Source organism: Meles meles, chromosome 10 (genome assembly GCF_922984935.1).
Source record: "Meles meles chromosome 10, mMelMel3.1 paternal haplotype, whole genome shotgun sequence".
NCBI lineage: Eukaryota > Metazoa > Chordata > Mammalia > Carnivora > Mustelidae > Meles > Meles meles.
The window spans coordinates 91,712,667-91,733,833 of NC_060075.1; the positions used below are offsets into that span (position 1 = coordinate 91,712,667).

At 39.6% G+C, this 21,167-nt stretch overlaps 1 protein-coding gene across 1 annotated transcript in view; it reads left to right on the forward strand.

Annotated features, from left to right (window-relative positions):
* Positions 1–1,235: 1,235 nt before the first annotated feature.
* The window catches only part of DLD (dihydrolipoamide dehydrogenase), a 31,226-nt gene continuing 11,294 nt past the window's right edge, over positions 1,236–21,167 (forward strand). The window contains exons 1-8 of the mRNA XM_046020879.1: positions 1,236–1,372; positions 3,256–3,334; positions 12,737–12,816; positions 13,300–13,368; positions 13,951–14,020; positions 15,505–15,605; positions 15,954–16,097; positions 16,492–16,593. Of these exons, the coding sequence (XP_045876835.1) occupies positions 1,334–1,372; positions 3,256–3,334; positions 12,737–12,816; positions 13,300–13,368; positions 13,951–14,020; positions 15,505–15,605; positions 15,954–16,097; positions 16,492–16,593 (684 nt within the window). The 5' untranslated portion in view covers positions 1,236–1,333. The remainder of the gene's footprint in view (positions 1,373–3,255; positions 3,335–12,736; positions 12,817–13,299; positions 13,369–13,950; positions 14,021–15,504; positions 15,606–15,953; positions 16,098–16,491; positions 16,594–21,167) is intronic.

Sequence of the window (21,167 nt, forward strand, 5' to 3'; positions counted from 1 at the left end):
GCTTGGATCATCTCTCAAGCAAACTCACTGCACTCAAATGCTTATCTCTGGGCCTCCGGCTAGCGGTAGTCAACTAAAACAGTGACCCATTACATAATGGACTAAAGGCAGGAGTTGAGAACGGCTGCACAGTTTTTACTATGGATCATTGGCTCTTTGGAGGTATCATTAATCATAAATATAAGTGAGAAAATATGCATTTTTAAATAAGATATTGGATAATTGAAAGCGAGGTGCTGGCAGGATCACCCAGTTAGACGTGTTCAGCAGACAATTGAAAATATGGAATTAGAGATTTGGAGAAAAGTACAGACTGGAGATAAGGATCTAGGAGTTATCCGTGTATGTAGGCAGGTGCTAAAGCCATGAAAATGGGTAAGATGGTTTAAAAGCTATGTACAAAAGGAAGGACAGGGAGAATAGAATTTGGGTGACTACTAGCAGCCTCTGTAACAAACACTAAACAAACACCATTCCTACCTTCTCCCCTAAGACTGAGCATAGCTAGGTAATATGTCATTTCTAACTAGTGTCTAAATCCACAGAGCCCAGCACAGTGCCTGGGCAGTAAACGTCAAGAAATGCACAATTAGGTTTTATTCTATATAGCTATCACGAAACAAGAATCAGACCTTAAACCTCAATACTCAGTCTTGACGACAATGTTTTCTCGGTTCCTCGTGGAAACCTAAAATCTCATCCACGACCCCACCGAATTTTAATTTGCTCGAACAGAGAGTTTTGTTTTGCCAGTTAGCTTAGAGAAGGATGTTGGTGATGCAACGTCTGCAGCCCCATCCCTTACACAGCGTTTACTTTGAGGGGAGAGGTTAGTTATAAAGCATTCATCATTCCTCTGCGCGACCTCGGGGGTATGAGCCTCTCAGGGTCTCATCCAATTAACTGCAATGCTCCTAATCCTTCCTATGGTTGCTGCGGAGGCGATGCCTGGAAAATGCTGAGATTCCTCAGCTTACCACAACCTAGAACCTCTCAATCCTCACTTTCTGCGGCGTGCATGAAGCAAACGATAACCGGCCGTCCTCCGAGTATAAGATCGCATTTCAACTCCCCAGATTTGCATACCACCTGCAAAATGGTACCGCAATCCCGCGCTGCCAGAAAGCACTACGCTTCTTACGACAGCGCACGACTCCGCGCCTGACCGGAACGCCTAGTCCCGTGGGCCCTGAGGGCGCGGACCAATCGCGCTGCTCCCGACCCATGACGTACGCTGCGCCTGTGCATGCGCAGGGCGGGGAGACCTTGGCGAGGCGGCTGAGGAGCTTAGCGGACGAGGAAGCACTGGCGGAAAGGAAAGTTGAGCGGCAAGATGCAGAGCTGGAGTCGTGTGTCCTGCTCCTTGGCCAAGGTGAGGGCCGAGCGAGTGGGGTTGTGCCAAGCCAGAGGCGCAGAAGGGCCCGGTGACGGGGTCCGGGAGGCGGCCCAATTGGTGGGGTCCGGGAGGCGGCCTAATTGGTGGGGTCGAGAGGCGGGCGGAGTGGCCGGGACCAGCCGCGGCCCCGCCCCTGAGTAGGCTCTGGCCGGGCGGCGGCCAGAATGGGGACCCGTGCGGTGAAGCCGCCCCGCCCGTTGTATGACGGCCAGCAGTCCTCCCTCAAGCCTCGCGTCTGGGGCATGCGGGTCATGCACAGGCCGCTTTACCTTGGCAGAGGAAGTAGAAATCGCACTTGACCCGTCTGCTCTTTTCATACTCGCTACCTTTTACTAATCCTGACCCAAGCCCCAGCGTGGCATTGGGCAGATAACCTTGGGGCCACTCCTTGAAACACCCGGAGGCAGTCAGCCTGGACAGATGGCCCTGGGAATTCCTCAAAGGCCTCTTCATTGTTGGCAGGTTTCAGCTAGTGTTCACTGCCTTCTCTCCTAGAGGCTTGCATTTTTAATCGCAGCTGCTTCCCGTTAGGACAGCTTTCCCTCTTCGTCCACGTGCCGAATGCAGCCAGATTGTATACATGTGGGATCGTGGCTGGGTACTGCACTGGTGGATAGCTTAAAGGTAGCATAGTAATCGGCCTCTTCGGTTCCTAGCATGAGTAATCTGTGCTCCTGACAGTTAGTGTAATACTTTTAGGCAGCGGCAGAACTGGGACTAGAAATTAGGACTGGCGTTGCTCCTCTTTGGTTTGCTGTTCTGATCTCAGGTGCTTTGCGTTGCCTTGGAGGAGAGAACATTGCTACAGGAGTGAGGGTTTCATCACTGCCTCCCATAAGAGCTATTTGCATTGTTTCTTTGTGCTTCACTGTTCATAGGAAAGAGTAGACATTCATAGAGATTGTTCTGGGGATTATGATGTACTTTGTGGAATTGTAGTAGCTCTTGAATGTCAGTAATAGTGCATTTTCCCAAGTGATCTTGGCTAATTTTCTATTCCCAATTAACTGTTCAGGAGAATTTTCATAGATGGGGTAAGGTAGTTTGAGTTAGGAAACAATAATTACAAGTAGAGGATTGTAATGTAAAGATTATTGAGTACTTAAGTTAGAACTTTAAGAGCCCTTTTTTAAAAAAGATACTTATTTGAGAGAGAGAGAGTGAGCGAGTGCACATGGGCCGGGGGTGGGGGAAGAGGCAGAGGGAGAAGTAGCTCCCGGGTAAGCAGGGAGCCCGGCATGGGGCTCTGTCCCAGGACCCTGGGATCATGACCTGAGTCGAAGGCAGACACTTAACCGCCACCCAGGTGTCCCTAGAACTTTAAAAGAGTCTTAATTGTGACATTAAAATCCTGGCACCAAAAATTAGCCATGCTTTCTGAAAATTTAATAACACTAGTACCACTGAATAACACTTTTTTGTTGGGCTTTAGCCTATATTGATCTGAGATGGTTTATTGAATATTCATAATGAAAAGATAGTATGGGGAACTGGGGTCCTAAAGTTTAAGTAATTGTTATGAAAGAGGAGAAATTGGGACGCCTGGGTGGCTCAGTTGGTTAAGCGGCTGCCTTCAGCTGAGGTCATGATCTCTGGGTCCTTCTTCTCCCTCTGCCTGCTGCTCCCCCTGCTTGTGCTCCCTTTCTCTCTCTCTCTCTCTCTCTCTCTGACAAAGAAATAAGTAAAATCTTAAAAAAAAGAGAGAAATTGATACGTAACCTCTGTGTAGCAATGGAAGATACATAAATAATAAGTGCTTGACACATTGCTCCCAAGTCCTTACATTTTCATTGACCTTCAAGAGTTCTGTTTTGAATTTATATTCTACAAAATACAACTTTTTTTTTTTCTTTTTCCAGAGAGGCCATTTTAGTCGAATATCTCATGGCTTACAGGGAGTTTCTGCAGTGCCTCTGAGAACTTACGCAGATCAACCAAGTAAGTATTTAGTAAAACGGTTTTTCCTCAGATTAATTCATAGTTCTTTTGTGTTCAAATGTAAAAGTAAGTGAATGTTAGAACAACTAATAAGTAATCTGTCATAGAATTCATTTTTTCATGTGTTTATTCATTTAAATGTTTATTGAGCACCTAGTGTGTCTAGGTAGTGAACTAGGCAAAGCCCTGCTTTTTTGGAACTGACAGTCTGCTGGTAAAAAAACAATACTCAAGTAACAGGTAAATATTTTGGTTAGAGATTGAAAATAAAAGCAGATAACTGGGAGTAAAAATGACTGTTTTAGATAGGGTGTCAGGGCTTTTCTAAGGAGATGACATCTGAGTGAAGAGAGGGAGTGAGGTTATTTTAGGCAGAGGGAAACAGCAGTGAGGAGAGTCTGAGGTGAGAATTAGATTGTGAGGTTTAAGTCATTGCAGGAAGGCTGGTGTGGCTGGAGCGAAGACCCATAGGATGTGACAGCAGAGAGGTAAGCAGGGGTCAGATCACGGAGGACTGTGAAGTCAGGTGAAGGAGTTTGGATTTTATTCCAGGTGTGACGGAAAAACCACTGAAGGGTTTTGAGCAGGGAAGTTATTTTTAATGTTTACATTTAAAAAGTTAAAATTCTGTCCACTGTGTAAGATTAAGTGTGTTGATGGTTTGACACTGTTAGAATGGTGAGATGACTTTTTGACATCCCAATTGAAAATATGATGGGCTTGTCAAAAACATTATTTTAAAGACTAGAAGGATACACCCTGAAAGGAAACTATGGAATATGGGTATTTTCTTCTTCTTTTTTTTTTTAGTATTTTTGAAATTTCTATAAAGGACATATATTTTGTTTTTTAAAACAAAGTTAATGGGCTTGTATTAAGGTATTTTGGCCTCCCAGTACCACTGAGTATTACTTGAAGTCATCTGTTTTGACATTTACTTGAATCACCCATATAAGTAAAATTGCATTAAAACTTTTTTGTAGAAATCATTAGTTGGGGGGAAGTGTGACCATTAGTGTCCCTGCATTCTCTGAAATAATTTTATCCTGTACCTTAACTGCTGCCAAACTAGTATGATCTGAGATATTTTATTTCTGGAAGAAAGAGTAGTGGGAGGATTCCTGTCACCAGTGATCAACAGTGAATGATTTACCTAGCTTTAGAAAGGGCAAGAAATCCTTTAAAAAGTACTAATTTGATGGTGGGGGAAAATGGTTGGACCCATTATACCTTTTTTAAAAAATGGTATTTAAAAAATTTTTTTTAAATAATTTAAAATTATAAAAAAATAATTTTAAAAAAATATAAAACATTTAAAAAATGTTTCATATTTGTTTACAAAGAAATTTTTTTTTTTTTTAATTTATTTACTTGACAGAGATCACAAGTAGGCAGAGAGGCAGGCAGAGAGAGAGGAGGAAGCAGGCTCCCCACTGAGCAGAGAGCCTGATGCGGGGCTCGATCCCAGGACCCTGGGATCATGACCTGAGCTGAAGGCAGAGGCTTAACCCACTGAGCCACCCAGGCGCCCCTACAAAGAAATTTTTTTAAAAAGATTTTATTTGTTTGAGAGCAAGTGAGCGAGTGGGAGGAAAGGGGAGAGAGAATCTGAAGCAGGCTCTGCACTGAGTGTAGAGCCCAACATGGGGTGGATCCCATGACTGTGAGATCGTGACCTGAGTTCAAACCAAGAGTCTCCAGGCCTAACTGACTGAGCCATCCAGTCTCCCCCGCATTATACCCTTTGTTCCTTTTTTTTCCCTTACGGTTTTATTGGGGTATACTTGGCATGTATCAGTTGTCTTTGTTAAATGGAAATAGTACTTTTTCTTAACTCAAGCAACAGGAGAAATGTTAGATTTTTGTTTCCAGAGCAGGTAATTAAAGATGTGGCTAATTCTTCACCTTTGGAATTAATAAACAACAATTTATTCAGTGCCTTCTATTTGCCAGGTAGTCTTTGAGCAGGATCTTAGATTTTCATGGAATGAGGGTAACCGAGTACTTGTGAATCAAATTGTGTAGTGATTCCTTGACATTGAATAAATTATAAATCCCTTAGTACTCACATTAATACAGTGTGTAAAGTCTTTGGTTGCGTGAAGTAACAAGCATTGTGTGTTCATGTTTGTATTTATCTGAGGCACTTATTTATTATTTTAAAGATTTTATTCATTTTGGAGAGTTGAGAGAGAGCGAGCCAGCACACAAGCACATGTGTGCAAGCAGGGGGCGGGAGAGGGACGAGCAGACTCCAAGCTCCGAGCTCTGGTGTGGAGGTGTGGAGCCGAATTCGGGGCTTGAGCTCATGACCCTGAGATAATGACCTGAGCTGAAACCAAGAGTCAGAACTTAACCTCAGGTGCCCCTGAGGCGTTTATTTAACAGCTGTCTTTTCCCCAAGGATTTACACTTCATTAGGGCGGGACTGTGATTGTTTAGCGCCTGGAATGGTATAGTAGGTACTCAGTAAGTATTTATTGAATAAATATGAGAAATGGGACCATGTCTGGTTTAGTTGTTGTTTTATCAGAATCACCCAGTGTGAGGGGCGCCTTGGTGGCTCAGTGGGTTAAGCCGCTGCCTTTGGCTCAGGTCATGGTCTCAGGGTCCTGGGATCAAGCCCCGCATCCGGCTCTCGGCTCCATAGGGAGCCTGCTTCCCCCTCTCTGTCTGCTGCTCTACTTGTGATCTCTCTCTCTCTCTCTCTCTGTCAAATAAACAAACAAACAGAATCACCCAGTGTGGCGTCTGGTATGAAGTAAATCCCCAGCAACAGCTAATAATAACTGATTCCCTGAGCTCTTACTCTGTCTCAGGCAGTCTTTAATCCTTGTTGCCATCTGACAAGATAATGTGCTGCTATTTCCCCCATTTTATATGTGGAGGTGCTGAGTCAAGATAGGTCCCAGCTAGGAAGTGACAGAACTGGGAAAATTCCTCGACTCTAGAACCTCCATCTTAATCTCTGTTCTGTTTGGTCTGCTTCCAGGGAGTATTGGTTGATCAGACCAGCTTGAGAAGTTCAAAGTTTATTATATATAATACAGTCCCTGTTAAAACTTCTGGAAGGGGGCACCTGAGTGGCTCAGTTGGTTAAGCATCTGCCTTCGTCTCATGTCATGATCCCATGGTCCAGAATTGAGTCCAGCGTTGGGCTTCTTGCTCAGTGGGGAGCCTGCTTCCCCTGCACCCCCCACACACTGTGCTCTTCTTGTGCACTCTTGCTCGTGCTCTGTCTCTCGAATAAATACAGTCTTAAAATCTGGAAGATGTTTGAATATCTGTATGAATGAAGTTCATCAGAATGTGAAGAGTAATGTGTATTATTGATGGGGCCATCCATTTCATGACAGGAATGGACTCCTAGTCCTTAGGTCACTCAAATTTGCTACATTCATTCTTTCATTAGCTCAACAAATAGAGAATATGTAATATGCACTGTGTGCTAGTTATTGGGCTGGTTGCTGGGATATAGCAGTGAATGAGCCAGACAAGATGCAGCTTTTATAGAGTTTATAGTCCATTTGGGGAAGACAGACATCCAGTAAGCAATTGTGATAATGACTTGCAGCCTAAGCATAGGGAGCGATGAAATCTGTATGTGGATTGTGAATGGTCACGGAGTTCTCCTAAGGAAATGATGTTGATATCTGAAACAGGTTGAGGTGGGAGTGGGTCTGGGCAGAGGTGTTCCAGGGAGAAGGAACAGCATGTTGGGAGTATTTTGATGTGAAAAGGAGCATGGTGCCTTTGAGGAGCTTGGAAAGGGCCAGCGTGCCTGATGTGTGTTGCAGATGGGTTGACGACCTCTGCAGATAATGAAAGACCCTAACTCTCTTTTAAGGGCAGTTGGAAGCCATTGGAATGGTTTAAGCAGAGGCGTGATAGTGGTTTGTTTTTAAAGGTCATTCTGGTTGCAGATTGGCGTTTTTATTGTAATGGTTTTTCTTCCTCTCTCGTTAAACTATAAGAACCAGGGCTGTGTTGTTTATAGATATCCCTAGACCTTAGAGTAGTGTCTAATGTGAAATGCATGCTGTCAGCATTTATTTCTAGGTAGATGGAACAGAATGTACATAGGTAGACCACTGTAATTCTGTGGGTGTAAGCTAACAGTAATTCATTGTTGCTGAAGCTTAAACTGCGTGGTATTGGTGCAGAGCAGAGTGTGGTGGGCAATGAGGCTAAAGAAAAGGTTTGGATGCTGTATTTAGGAGCTTGGATTTTATCCAGCAAGAGACGGGGAAACCTTCCTTAGCACCTGGCACAGTTGCTGGTGCTCAGTAAATGTTTGTTGACTGAGAAAGAAAGGGAAACCAATGAAGGAGGAGAGAGTAATATCTGAGTCAGATTTTAGTGAAAGACAACAGAGGGGTAAGCAGTGTGTAGGGTGAGAGTGAGATTGGAGGCTGTGAGATTGGGAGATGGATCTGGGAAGGCAAGAAACATGTATTGAGTGTCTTATGTGCACCTGCCCTCCTCCCAGGGTTTTGACAGACATTATCCCTGATCTCACAAGGGTGGGATGTAGGTATTACTGTTACTTATTCCTATGTTACATCAAAGCCAGAGAGATTAAATAATTTCCCAAGGATTTAGGAAGAGGTAGAAGCCCATATTTGAACTCGAGTTTTGTTTTCTTTTTAAACTTTATATCCTTTTTGTCTTTAAGTCTATTTCTCCTTCTTAATGGGTTAGGGGAGGTTGTAGAGTTATCATCAGAAAGTAGAGTATTAGAATTCAGGATTTTAGAAGCTGAGCGGTTTTGGGTGATGACAAGTATAGGGCGTGGAAGGGTCACTAAAATAGGTTGGAGATTAAGGTCATTGATAATTTAAAAACAGACCCCTCACCCCAATGATAAATAAATCTTACCAAGTCGTTCTTAAACTCATGTTGTGAATGTGGTAATTAATGATTACTGCCTATGATACCTCTTTTCTTACTCCCTTTTTAAAATTTTTTAAAAATAAACTTGATTTATCTACATTTTGATATGTGCCTGTTTTCCCTAACTATAATATCAGGTTATTGAAGGCAATGATTTCCACAAAAGGTGGATATTCATTAGTATTTGTGGGTTCCTTTAGGATAATGAAGGAGCTTCTTGGAGTTCCTGATGACACTGGAGAGATTATGAGATCATCCTAGTGTTTTGGATGGCATTAGAACAGAAAGGTATTGGAGCAAAGGCTTCTGAATACAAAGAACCTGCCTTGAAACCTGGTTACATTACTAGTTGGGCAGCCTAATGCAGGTTATTTAGTTACTCTTAGCCTTATTTTCTCCCTGTGAAATGGAGGTGTAATAATTGTGTCATGGAGACATAAGGAGGCTTAAATAAGACAACAGGAAACATTTAGCTCACTGCCTGGTACAGGGTAAATTACCAATATGGTAGATACTATCTCAGACTGACTTGTCAGTGTACATCTTGCAACTGGTTGATGACTGTAATTGATTTGTAGCTTGACACCTTGACTTCAGTGGTAGCCTTGATAACATGGTGTGCTTATTTTCCTCCCAATGATACTGTAAGTAACATTAGTAGAATACTTTTTCCTGCTTTTTCTCCTTCAGTTCATTTCATGGCATTAACTGCTGTGTCTGTTGAAGTTAGTCACCCCTGACTGTACCCCATTATTTTTTAAAGTATGGACCTGATAGCTTTCTCCAGTTCACTGCCTCCTAAAATGCGAATTGCTATCCAGCTGTCTTCTGCCATATTTCTAACTTAGTCATCTTTCTCTCATGATACCAGTTTGTATATTCTGTTCAGTTTTTCTTTTCCATTCTGAAAGGCTAATGCTAATTTTGTAAAACTTTCCTTCAAATATTCCTTGATCTATTTCACTGAACTATTGGTCTATATCCTGATTTTTAAAACTGCGTCTGAAAACCAAACTGACAAATGCTTTTTGACAAGGGTATGGTGCATCAGAATATTGTGTTGTAAACTTTACTTGCATGCAGCTTTTGGTACAAGTGAGAGCCACCTGGTTGGTTTTTCTAACATTTTATTGTGAAAAATTGCAAACATTTAGACAAGTTGTAAGAATTTTTCAGTGAACACTCAGATTCTTCCACTAACATTTTACTGTACTTAAATTATCACAGATCCTTTCTTTCATTTACCTATCAGTCCACCTTTTTTGATAGATTTCCAAGTATATTACAGATATCCCCTAAATACTGGCTTGCTTTTGAATGTTTGTCACAGAATCACACCCTCCTATATTCTCCACTGACCCATCTATAGATAAAGACTTTACATTTTCCCCTTCTTTTTTTTTGTGCTCCATAGCACATTAGTGGTATTCTTTTTTTTTTTTTAAAGATTTTATTTATTTATTTGACAGAGAGAGATCACACGTAGGCAGAGAGAGAGAGAGAGAGGAGGAAGCAGGCTCCCTGCCGAGCAGAGAGCCCGATGCGGGACTCGATCCCAGGACCCTGGGATCATGACCTGAGCCGAAGGCAGAGGCTTAAACCACTGAGCCACCCAGGCGCCCCATTAGTGGTATTCTGATGAAATGGTGCATACAGTATCTTCAGTGAGAGGTGACTAGTTCTGAATTTCTTGTATTTTGTATACTTAAGAAAAAAAAATCTAAGGGGCGCCTGTGTGGCTCAGTGGGTTGAGCCGCTGCCTTCAGCTCAGGTCATGATCTCAGGGTCCTGGGATCGAGTCCCGCATCGGGCTCTCTGCTCAGCAGTGAGCCTGCTTCCCTCTCTCTCTCTCTCTGCCTGCCTCTCTGTCAAAAAAAAAAAAAAAGAAAAAGAAAAAAAATCTAAGCTTACATTGGGAAATGAAACTCAACTTTTTTGGACTTTTCTGTATTTAAATTTACTCAGTAAACATATTTTAATCAGAAAAGATATTAAAAATTCAACAAAAAAAACCCCTGTTTTTGTAGCTTGTGTTTCATTACTGTGCATTAAAAATTAGAACCCAAATTAAGGGATGCTGTTTAGGCCATCATTTCATTCAAAATTTGAAAATAGATATATGTTTTCTTATATACTTAATTCTGAACATGAATCAGGGAACCAAGCAGTATAGCCAAAGAGCACAAATGGATCAGTGAAAATGGAAGCAATAATTTTTTCACGCATTGGACTGACTGTATATTTTTTTTCATGTACTGAGTAATCCTAATTATCATCTGATGTAACCAAGAAGAATCAGTCCTTTTATTTATTCAGTAGGAAGGATTCTTAGATTTTGTCAGTTGGATAACTTCTTAGTTATCTTCCATCGCTGAGGTTCTGTGATTCTTTTCAGGCCAGCAAAGGTTTTTTGATGATACTAGCACTCCCATGCCTGGGGGAGTGGTGTTTTGTTGGAGAGGGGGTGACCAGAAATTAAAAGTTGGCATCTTCATAGGTCAGAATATAGCTACCATATAGCAAATACTTATTATGTATGTTCCAGGTACTATGCTAAGTTATTTATATATGCTGTTTTATTCTGTATTACGATCCTGTGAAGGAGGTTTTTTTGGTGGTCTTTATTTTGTGTAGATAGGGCAGCCGAAGGTAAAGCAGGTTAAACTCTTCTCAGGTCAGATAGCTAGTAATTATAAACTTGATTAGTGCTCTCAGGGTTTTCGTTTATGTTAGTTTAAATTTGAGAATAGAATCCTTTTGAATAACGGAATGATCACTGCAAGACAAAAAAGCTTAATTTTGTCTCTGTGACCCACTTGCTAGGCGACCTTGGGCAAGTTAAATGACCTCTCTGAACCTAGCGTTTTTTATCTGTGAAATGTCAGTTATAAGGCTTTTCTCCTCCTAGGAAGTTCTGAGAATCAAAAAGGTTATAGATGTGAAAATGTGTTTTATACTGCTATGTGCTTGGGGTTGTAAGGATAGTTTGGGAGCGTGGGGAGAAGGAAGGGAGACTTTCCTAAGTCTTATAAGTGATTGTAGCTTTATTTGAAGTTGGCTTGAAAAGAGTGGGAATAATTGGACTTTTCCATTAGTGTTATAATTATTGCTGATACAAAGTTGTTGTTGTTTTAATTTTGTATTTTTATGGGGTGCCTGGGTGGCTCAGTGGGTTAAGCCTCTGCCTTTGGCTTGGGTCATGATCTCAGGCCTGGGATCGAGCCCCACATCAGACTCTCTGCTTAGCAGGGAGCCTGCTTCCCTCTCTCTCTCTATCTGCCTACGTATGCTCTCTCTCTGTCAAATAAATAAATAAAATCTTTAAAAAAAAATTTTTGTATTTTTATATGGCACATGTCCAGAATAGTTCATTTAGTGTTGTGGTTAGCCTGTTACCATAAAGTATACAAAATTTATTAGTGTTCAGATGTTCAAATGAAGTTCAAAACATGTTTGCCATCCAGTACAGGGAAGCTGGTTTTTCTCTTTCTCAGAAGTGCCTGAAGGGAGTGTAATCAGTCTTAAAGTTATTGGCACTACTAAGGTATTGTGCAAATAATTGTCTTATTTAATCCTAACATTAAATAAATCATTTAAGGCAATGTTATTGTTTCTTTATGACAGGAAAATCAAATCCCTTGGTCACACAACTAATAAATGGCAGAGCTGAGATTTGAAGCCAAGTTACGTCAGATTCCAAGGCTCTTTTCCTGGGTTGCCTGGGTGGCTGAGTTGGTTAAGTGTCTGCCTTCAGCTTAGGTCATGATCTTAGGGACCTGGGATCTAGTCCCACATTGGGTTCTTTGCTCAGTGGGGAGCCTGCTTCTCCCTCTCCTGCTCCCCTGGCTTTTGTGCTCTCTCTATCACAAATAAAAAAAAAAATCTTTAAACACACACACACGCACGCACGCACGCGCGCGCGCACGCGCAAAAAAAACCAAAGCTCTTTCCCTCACACAGATAATGTCTTTCAGTGTCACTAAAAACCTGTCTTGTTATTTTAAGTAAAACTGTGGAATTTAGGAAGGTCAGTGGATTCAGTGGATGTAGAACTCAGATGTGGGGTGCCAGGGTGGCTTAGTCTGTTGAGGGCCCTACTTTTGATTTCGGCTCAGGTCATGGTTGTGGGATCAGTCCCTGTGTCAGGCTGTGCTCTCAGCAGAGAGTCTGCTGGAGATTGTCTCTCCCTCTGCTCCTCCCTCCACTCGCACGCATGTGCGCACACTCTTTCAAATAAATAAATTCTAAAAAAAGAGAACTGAGTTGTATTCCATATGTCATACTGAGCAAATAGAAAATGAAGTTTAAAAATCTATGCCATTTTCAGTTACATCACAGAATGTCAGGTGCCTAGGAGTAAAATAGTACTGTGAAGAAAATGTTGGTTATTTTGTACTTTCTCGGAGGTTTAAAGTAGCAGGGTTTTTGTTTTTTGTTTTTTTTTTTAACGCACTGTTTTTGGTCAGTATTAAGCAATTTCCTGTTTATATCAATTTGCTTTTGTTATAGTTGATGCTGATGTGACCGTGATAGGTTCCGGTCCTGGAGGATATGTCGCTGCTATCAAAGCTGCCCAGTTGGGCTTCAAGGTAAGTTTTAGACTAAATGAGGTATTGATACATTTTTATTGGAGAAGAGTCGATCATATTCACTAAATACTTGCACATAAATAGTAATGGTAAATTTTTGTTTATTCTATAAATTAAATATAGGCCTGAGATGAATGAAGAATGTTACTCAGTTGCGGTGCTCTCATGAAATAGTGATTATTCCCTCCTCCCCCCGATGCTTTGTACATTTGGCTTCTAATTCTGCTTTGGATGCTGTAGTAATAGGACTAAGGGCTGTGTTTGATAATGTTAGGCAAAAATGTCTCTGAGCACAATTCATTTTTGGGTGAGCCTGCATTTAGCATTATTTCTGAAATGATATATTTTAAAGGAGTCTGTTTTATCCTCACAAACAGCTTCAATAACTTGTTCTGTAGAAGAATTAAGACAGATGCGTGGGAATTTTATGAACCGAGCCACTGCAGGTTATAAGTAGTAAAATAATGTTTTCTTTGGTTGTAGACAGTCTGCGTTGAGAAAAATGAGACGCTTGGGGGAACGTGTTTGAATGTTGGTTGTATTCCTTCTAAGGTGAGCATGTGTTTTGTACAGTGCAGAGGTGTTTTTCATTAGCCACTGATTAGAAGGATGTATTAGGACTAGAACATTAGGATAATAGTTATTAGAAAATAAGCAACCATGGGTGATAATAAAAAACATGTTTTCCTTGGTACAGCTTAAACAGTGCTGTCACCAGTCTGCCCTACATTCCTGAAGTTGCTTCTCTGTCTTCGAATACCCAGCCCTTCCATTCAGACAGGCTGTGGTGCTCCATTTTCTCTCTTCTGCTTTCCTTTATCAGTGAAACAGATAGTAGGTAGTAAATTCTTCCCTGAGGGGTTTTATGTATGTAGACATGACCGCCTTTTTCACCTGCCACCCTGAAGAGTGTACTTACTCCTTTGATTTTAAAGAAAGTGAAGATGTTTTGTTTTTCATTCCTGCTTGTTTAACGTTTTTTACGTCTTTATTATTGGGCTTACGTTAATAATATAAGAACAGAAACTGAGTTGTCATAGTCCTTGTATTATTCCATGTAGAGAATGCCATTTTTAAGTGCTTTTTGATTGTATATAGTCTTATTATCAACATTTGATCATTTTATCTATTTAGGCCTTATTAAATAACTCTCATTATTATCATATGGCCCATGGAAAAGATTTTGCATCTAGGGGAATTGAAAGTAAGTATACCTTTCATGTTCAGCAGTTTACCAGCCATATTTGAGTTGACTCTTTTGGCTACAGCTTTATGTGTATCTAATGAATGTGTAACATATGTTTTGTTGAGGAAAGAGTAAAAAGATCTTAAAAAATGCAGAGAGATTTACTTAAGAGGGCTTAAGTCCAGATTTTTACTATGACATCTTCTGTTCCTTTGAGAACTTTGGTGTGAAGTCTGCTCTCTGTGTGTGTGTGTGTGTGTGTGTGTGTGTGTGTGTGTGTGTGTGTGTAGTCAGTTTTAATTTCCCTGAAACCTGTGTGTATGTGTGTGTGTGTGTGTGTGTATAGTCAGTTTTAATTTCCCTGAAACCTGGAGATCTCGGGGTGGGGAGTTGGCATGGGATTCCTGAAGGCTATGGGTAGAGAAGGAAGGTAGGTTGGTCTACCTAAGTTGTTAGTGGGAAGAACAAAGGAGGGGTGGGGTGTAGCACAGTGTAAAAGGAGGACATTCCACTTTAATTTTGTATGGCTTGTCTCTTGCCATTCTTTTTGGGCTGTTTTTATTTCATCTTTTCTTACCAATTGTTGACAGATATATCCAGAAGGGTTGGGGTTTTAGGGAGAGCTTAAACATATCAGGAGATGGGGATAGATAATTATTTTTCCTTCATTTGTTTGTAGCAGTAGGTTTCTGAAAGAATGGGCTGTAGTAGGCTATCCAGTGGGTATAAAGGGGATACGTACACGCTAAAGCAAATAGATCAAAGTAGATGAAAGGTAGAGTCAAAGCCTACTTTCCTTTGAAAAGAAGGAAGAAAGAGGAGACAGGATTAGTCAAGAGGATCTGCAAGGTAGGCAGAGCTTCCTCTTGTAGCCCTTTGGCCTCAGGTCAGTCCAAGCTCTCAGGGTCTGTGTTTCCTCATCTCCGTGGTTTGTGTTGGTTGCATGTGCTGATTGCTGAGCTATCCCTCTTCTGAAGTCATGTTGAGTTGAGCAGGTTTATCTTCTTACACTCTTGCTTCAGAATTCTAAGTTAAATGAGTCATTGAATCCAGTTTATTAAACTCTTTTATATTAAGTTTTTATATTTAAAGTTTTCAGTTGAGTGTTTTTTTAGTTTTTGTTTCATGAAATTATTGTTTCTTTTTACTTATAATTTCAGGTGATGTTTTACGTTGCTCTTTCTGTTTAAATCTCATCTAGACCTGTCATCATAAGGTGTTAGAATATGTTGCCACAGTGGGATATAATGTTTATTTTGGACTGAATTTTTCCCAAAGGTGGACGTTCTACAGTGTTTGATAGGTTCTGTTTATTGAGAGATGTTGCAATTAGTCTTTTTGCAAGCTACGATTATTGTATTAGTTATTATACTTAGAACTTTTAATACTGCCTTTTATCCAGTTCTGTAAACATTAGGCTGAAGTTTTCTGTGATTAGTGAAAAATACCCTATTGCCTCAAGAATTTAGCTAAGGACTAAAGATTTGTTTAACAAACTGCAGTGTCTGAAGTTCGCTTGAATTTGGAGAAGATGATGGAGCAGAAGAGTACAGCAGTAAAAGCTTTAACTGGTGGAATTGCCCACTTATTCAAACAGAATAAGGTCAGTGGTTTAATGTGCAGATGTCTGTTTTATTTTACATATACATTAAGCATTAATCTGATAGAGCAGTTCTGATAGAACTTGGCTGCTGATTTTTGTTTGTTTGTTTTTTGGAGGGTTTTTTTGCTGGGGGTATTTATTTAATTTAAAATTGTATGCTAACCTGAAATAGATTTCTGTGACATATAGAACAAATTTTTGCTGCTCCATGTGTAGCCTTACTAAGTGAGGAAGCATTTTGTATTGGATGTGTTACTTAATGGAATACTTTTTACCTCTTAGTCACATTTTTTTTAATCACAAAAATCATTTTAAACTTTGTAAATTCATAAACATTATTTTTTAAAGGTTGTCCACGTAAATGGATATGGAAAGATAACTGGCAAAAATCAGGTCACCGCTACGAAAGCTGATGGCAGCACTCAAGTTATTGATACAAAGAACATTCTTATAGCTACAGGTTCAGAGGTTACTCCTTTTCCTGGAATCACGGTATGTGATACAACCTCCCTTCAGAAAGACATTTATAAACTATTCATGCTATTTATGAACTTGGAGAAATTTCTAACTGAAGTACTGTACATTGACAGTCATTCAGCTTTGGGAAGTTGATTGTCTTTATTCTGCAGTGATTTTGACCAGAAATAAAACACTTCAATTAAGATGGATTTGAATTCATTACAAAGTTAAAACTGACCATTTTGTTTTGAAATACCAAATGATGAAATTTTAAGTGAGCAGTTTAATGGGATTTGATAAAATCGAGAGTATGGATAGAAGTCAGAGATACCTCCAAACAAACAAATGTCTTAGCATTTTTGGTGGGGTCAGTTTATAACTCTGTAGGTTTTTCCAAATAATCTTGATTTTATATATTTTACTATAGATTGACGAAGATACAATAGTGTCATCTACAGGTGCTTTATCTTTAAAAAAAGTTCCAGAGAAGATGGTTGTCATTGGTGCAGGAGTAATAGGTGTAGAACTGGTAAGTAATGTTTTTTCTTCTCTTACTGCCTTCGTGGAGTTGGAAGGGACTTCATGGTCCCCTGTATAGTGTTGCGAGCAGAGCAATATGAAGTTTGGCTTGAACACTTGAGTCATAAAGAGTTTTCAAGATGACTTATTTATGTAATCATTGGACATTAGGACATTCTCTTTTATTTTGAAATCTGCTTCCATGTATCTGCCACCCTTCATGTTCCTAGAACTGCATTGATTTAGTGCTTCGGAAGATCGTTCTCATTCTGAGCAAATTGCGTTTCATATATGACTTACATGACTCTTCCCTCCCTCTCCGTCCTCATCTCAGTCCCTCTTACATTCATTCAGACTGCTTGCAACTCTCTGACTATCTTGCCATTTCATGCTTTCTGCCTGCCTTGTTCTCCCTTCCTATCGACTTTGCTATATTACCAGTTGATCTCTCCTTTTTTTCCCCCCCGCTAAATATTTTATTTATTTATTAGCACATGTGTGTGAGAGAGAGAGCATTCGGGCACACTCTGCACTGAGTGTGGGGCCCGAAGCAGGGCTCGTTCTCAGGACCCCGAGATCATGACCTGAGCTGAAATCAAGAATCGGATGCTCAACCGACTGAGCCACCCTGGCGCCCCCTTCTCTCAATTTTAAGGTGTTCTTAGCCAGGGCTATTGTACCTTGATGTCACAAAGAACTGCTCTACTTCTGAAATCACAAATTTAGACATTTTATTCTCTAACCCATAACCTCCTCTCCTTTCGTACTCAGTCATTCTCAGCATAGAGGCAGTTTAACTCTATTAGGTGCTCTAGTCCTTAGGTCCCTCTGTGTTTTTGCTCTCTTCATTTCCTGTTTTGACTACTTTCCCGATCTGCTCAGATTCCGTAGTCTGTCACTGTAGCTGCTTGAGTCCTTACCTCCTTGTTCCATCATCGTACCTGCTTGGCAGAACTGTGGTCCTGATTAAATTCAGCTATCTGCCCTTTCCTTTTTTTAAATTACAGCATTGTGATTCCACAGCTGTATATATTATGCTGTGCTCACCACAAATGTGGCTGCCATCTGTCACTATATAACTGTTGCAGTACCACGACTGTATTATTTCTTAGGCTGTACCATTTATCCCCATGACTTACTCATTTTGTAACTGGAAGCCTCTATCTCATACTCCCTTTAACCCATTTGCCTCCCTTCTGGCAACCACCAGTTTATTCTGTATATTTATACCTCTGTTTCTGCTTTTTTTGTTCAGTGATTTGTTTTGTTTTTTTGGATTCCACATAAAAGTGAAATCATATGGTATTTGTCTATGTCTGTCTGACTTATTTCACTTAGCATAATATCCTCTCTGTCCATCCATGTTGTTACAGGTCAGAAAAATTCATTCTTTTTAATGGCTGAACAGTATTCCATTATATATATAAGTACATCTTTATCCATTTATCTATCATGGCACTTGGGTTTGCTTCCATATGTAGGCTATTGTAAATATGCTGCATTAAACATAGAGGTGCATTTATCTTTTCAAATTAGTGTTTTCATTTTCTTTAGGTAAATACTCAGTAACAGATTACGGGTTCATATGGTATTTCTATTTTTAATTTTTTGATGAACCTCCATGCTGTCTTCCACCGTGGCTGTGCCAACTTACATTCCCATCAACAGTGCACAAGGGTTCCTTTTTCTCCACATCTTCACTAACACTTACTGATTCTCACTTTTCAGTACCCATTCTGACAGGTGTAAGGTGATAACTCACTGTGGTTTTGATTTAACATTTTCCTGATGGCTAGTAATTTGAGCATCTTTGCATGTGTCTGTTGGCCATCTGTATGTCTTTGGAAAAGTGTCTATTCAGGTCCTCTGCTTGGTTCTTAATTGGGTTATTTGTATTTTTGATGTCGAGTTGTGTAAGTTCTTTATTTTGGATATTAACTCCTTATAGGCTATATCATTTGAAAATTTTTTCTTCAGTTCAATAAGTTGTCTTTTTGTTTTGTTCATGGTTTCCTTTGCTGTGCAAAAGCTTTTTATCTTGGTATAGTCACAGTTGTTTTTGTTTTTGTTCTCCTTGTCTGAGGAGGTGGATCTAGAAAAATGTTGCTAAGACTTATGTCAGAGAGATTACTAGCTATGTTTTCTACTAGGAATTTTATGGTTTTGGGTCTTACATTAGTTCTTGAAACCATTTTGAATTTATTTTTGTGTGCGGCATAAGAAAGTGGTCCAGTTTCATTCTTTGGTGTGTGACTGTCCAGTTTTCCCAACACCATTTATTGAAGAGACTGTCTTTTCCCCTCTGCATATTCTTGCTTTCTTTATCAGATTAATTGACCATATAAATGTAGGTTTATTTCTGGGCTTTCTAGTTTGTCACATTGATTTGTGTGTCTCTTTTGTGCCATTAATAAACTTTTTTGATTATTATAGTTTTGTAGTATATCTTGAAATCTACAGTATATCTTGAGGATTGTGTTACTTCAGGATTTATTTCATTTCTCAGGGTGGTTTTGGCTATTATGGGTCTTTTATGGTTCCATACACATTTCAGGATTATTTGTTTTAATTCTGTGAAAATTACTTTTGGTGTTTCAATAGGGATTGCATTCAGCCTTGGATTGCTTTCTGGAGTTTTGGACATTTTAAAAATGCTGATTCTTTAGTCCATAAGTATGGTATATCTCTCATCAGTGTTTTAAAAATTTGAAAATATAGTTCTTTTACCTCCTTGGTTAAGTTTATTCCTAGGTATTTTATTCTTTTTGGTGCGATTGTAAATGGAATTGTTTTCTGAATTTCTCTTCTGCCAGTTTGTTATTAGTGTATAGAAATGCAGCAAATTTATATATATTGATTTTTGTATGCTGCGACTTCCCTGAATCCATATTACTTCTGATAGCTTTTTGGTGGCATCCAGGGTTTTTTTTGTATAGTGTCCTGTCATCTGCAAATAATGACAGTTCTACTTCTTTCTTACCAATTTGAATGCCTTTTATTTCTTGTCTGATTTCTGTGGCTAGGATTTCCAATGCTGTGTTGAATGAAGGTGGTGAGATTGGACATCCTTGTCTTATTCCAGTCTTAGCAGAAAAGCGCTGTTTTTTACCCTTGAGTATGATGTTATCTGTGGGTTTATCATATTATATTGAGGTATGTTATCCCTAAACTTTGTTGAGTTTTTGCTATGAACAGATGTTGAATTTTGCCAGATGTTTTTTTCTGCATCTATTGAGATGATCATATGATTTTTATCCTTCATTTTGTTGCGGTGTATCACATTGATTTGAGGATATTGAACATCCTCAGAATAAATTTGATTTCATCGTGGTGAATCATCATTCTACTGTATTGTTGAATTTGGTTGCCAAGCACATTTGTTTAGGATTTTTGCACCTGTGTTCATAGGGATGTTGTCCTGCAGTTTGTTTGTTTTTTTGTTTAAGTGTCTTTGTCTGATTTTGGTTATCGGAGTAATGCGGGTCTTGTGGAATGTATTTGGAAGCTTTCCTCCTATTCTGTTTTTTAGAATAGTTTAAGGAAGATAGGTTTTAATTCTTTTTAAAAATGTTAATAGATTGACCTGTAACTCCATCAGGTCCTGGACTTTTGTTTGTTGGAAGGGTTTTGTTTTTTGTCTTGTTTTTGTTTTGGGGAGGAAGAACACTTTATTTCATATCTCAGCTTGAGAGTGTAATGCATAGCTTCTGAAGTTGAATCTGATGACAGGTTCAGTTTTGTTACCAGTACTTGGTCTGTTCAGGTGTTCTGTTTCTTCCTGGTTTAGTTTTGGAGGATTGTACATTTTTAGGAATTTAATGATTTCTTCTGTGTTGTCCAGTTTGTTGGCATATAATTTTTTGTTGTAGTCTCTTACTAATCCTTTGTAATTCTGTACTGTTGGTTTTTACTTCTCTTTAATTTCCCATTTTATTTATTTGAACTTTCTCTCTTTTTCTTGATGAGTCTGGCTAAAGTTTTATCAGTTTAACTTTTCAAAGAAAGAGCTCTCAGTTTCGTTGATTTTTATTATTTTTTAGTTTCTTTCATTTATTTCTGCTCTGATTTTTCTATCCTTTTTACTAACCTTGGGCTTTGCTCTTTTTTTTTTTTTCCTAGTTTCTTTTGTAAGGTTGAATTGTTTAAGATTTTTCTTGTTTCTGGGGCGCCTGGGTGGCTCAGTGGGTTAAAGCCCCTGCTTTCAGCTCAGGTCATGATCCCAGGGTCCTGGGATTGAGCCCCGCATCGGGCTCTCTGCTCAGCGAGGAGCCTGCTTCCCTTCCTCTCTCTCTGCCTGCCTCTCTGCCTACTTGTGATCTCTGTCAAATAAATAAAATTTTAAAAATACATATATTTTTTTTTCTTGTTTCTTGGCTTTATTGCTATCAATTTCTATCTTAGAACTGATTTCTCTATGTGCCAAAGATTTTGACCCATGATGTTTTAGTTTTCATTTGTCTCCATGTGTTTTTTTAATTTTCTTTTGCTTTCTTTGTTGACCCATAGGTTGTTTGGTGTTGGGTTTTTTCTGTTGTTTTTTTTTTAAGATTTTATTTATTTGAGAGAGGGAATGAGCAGGGGATG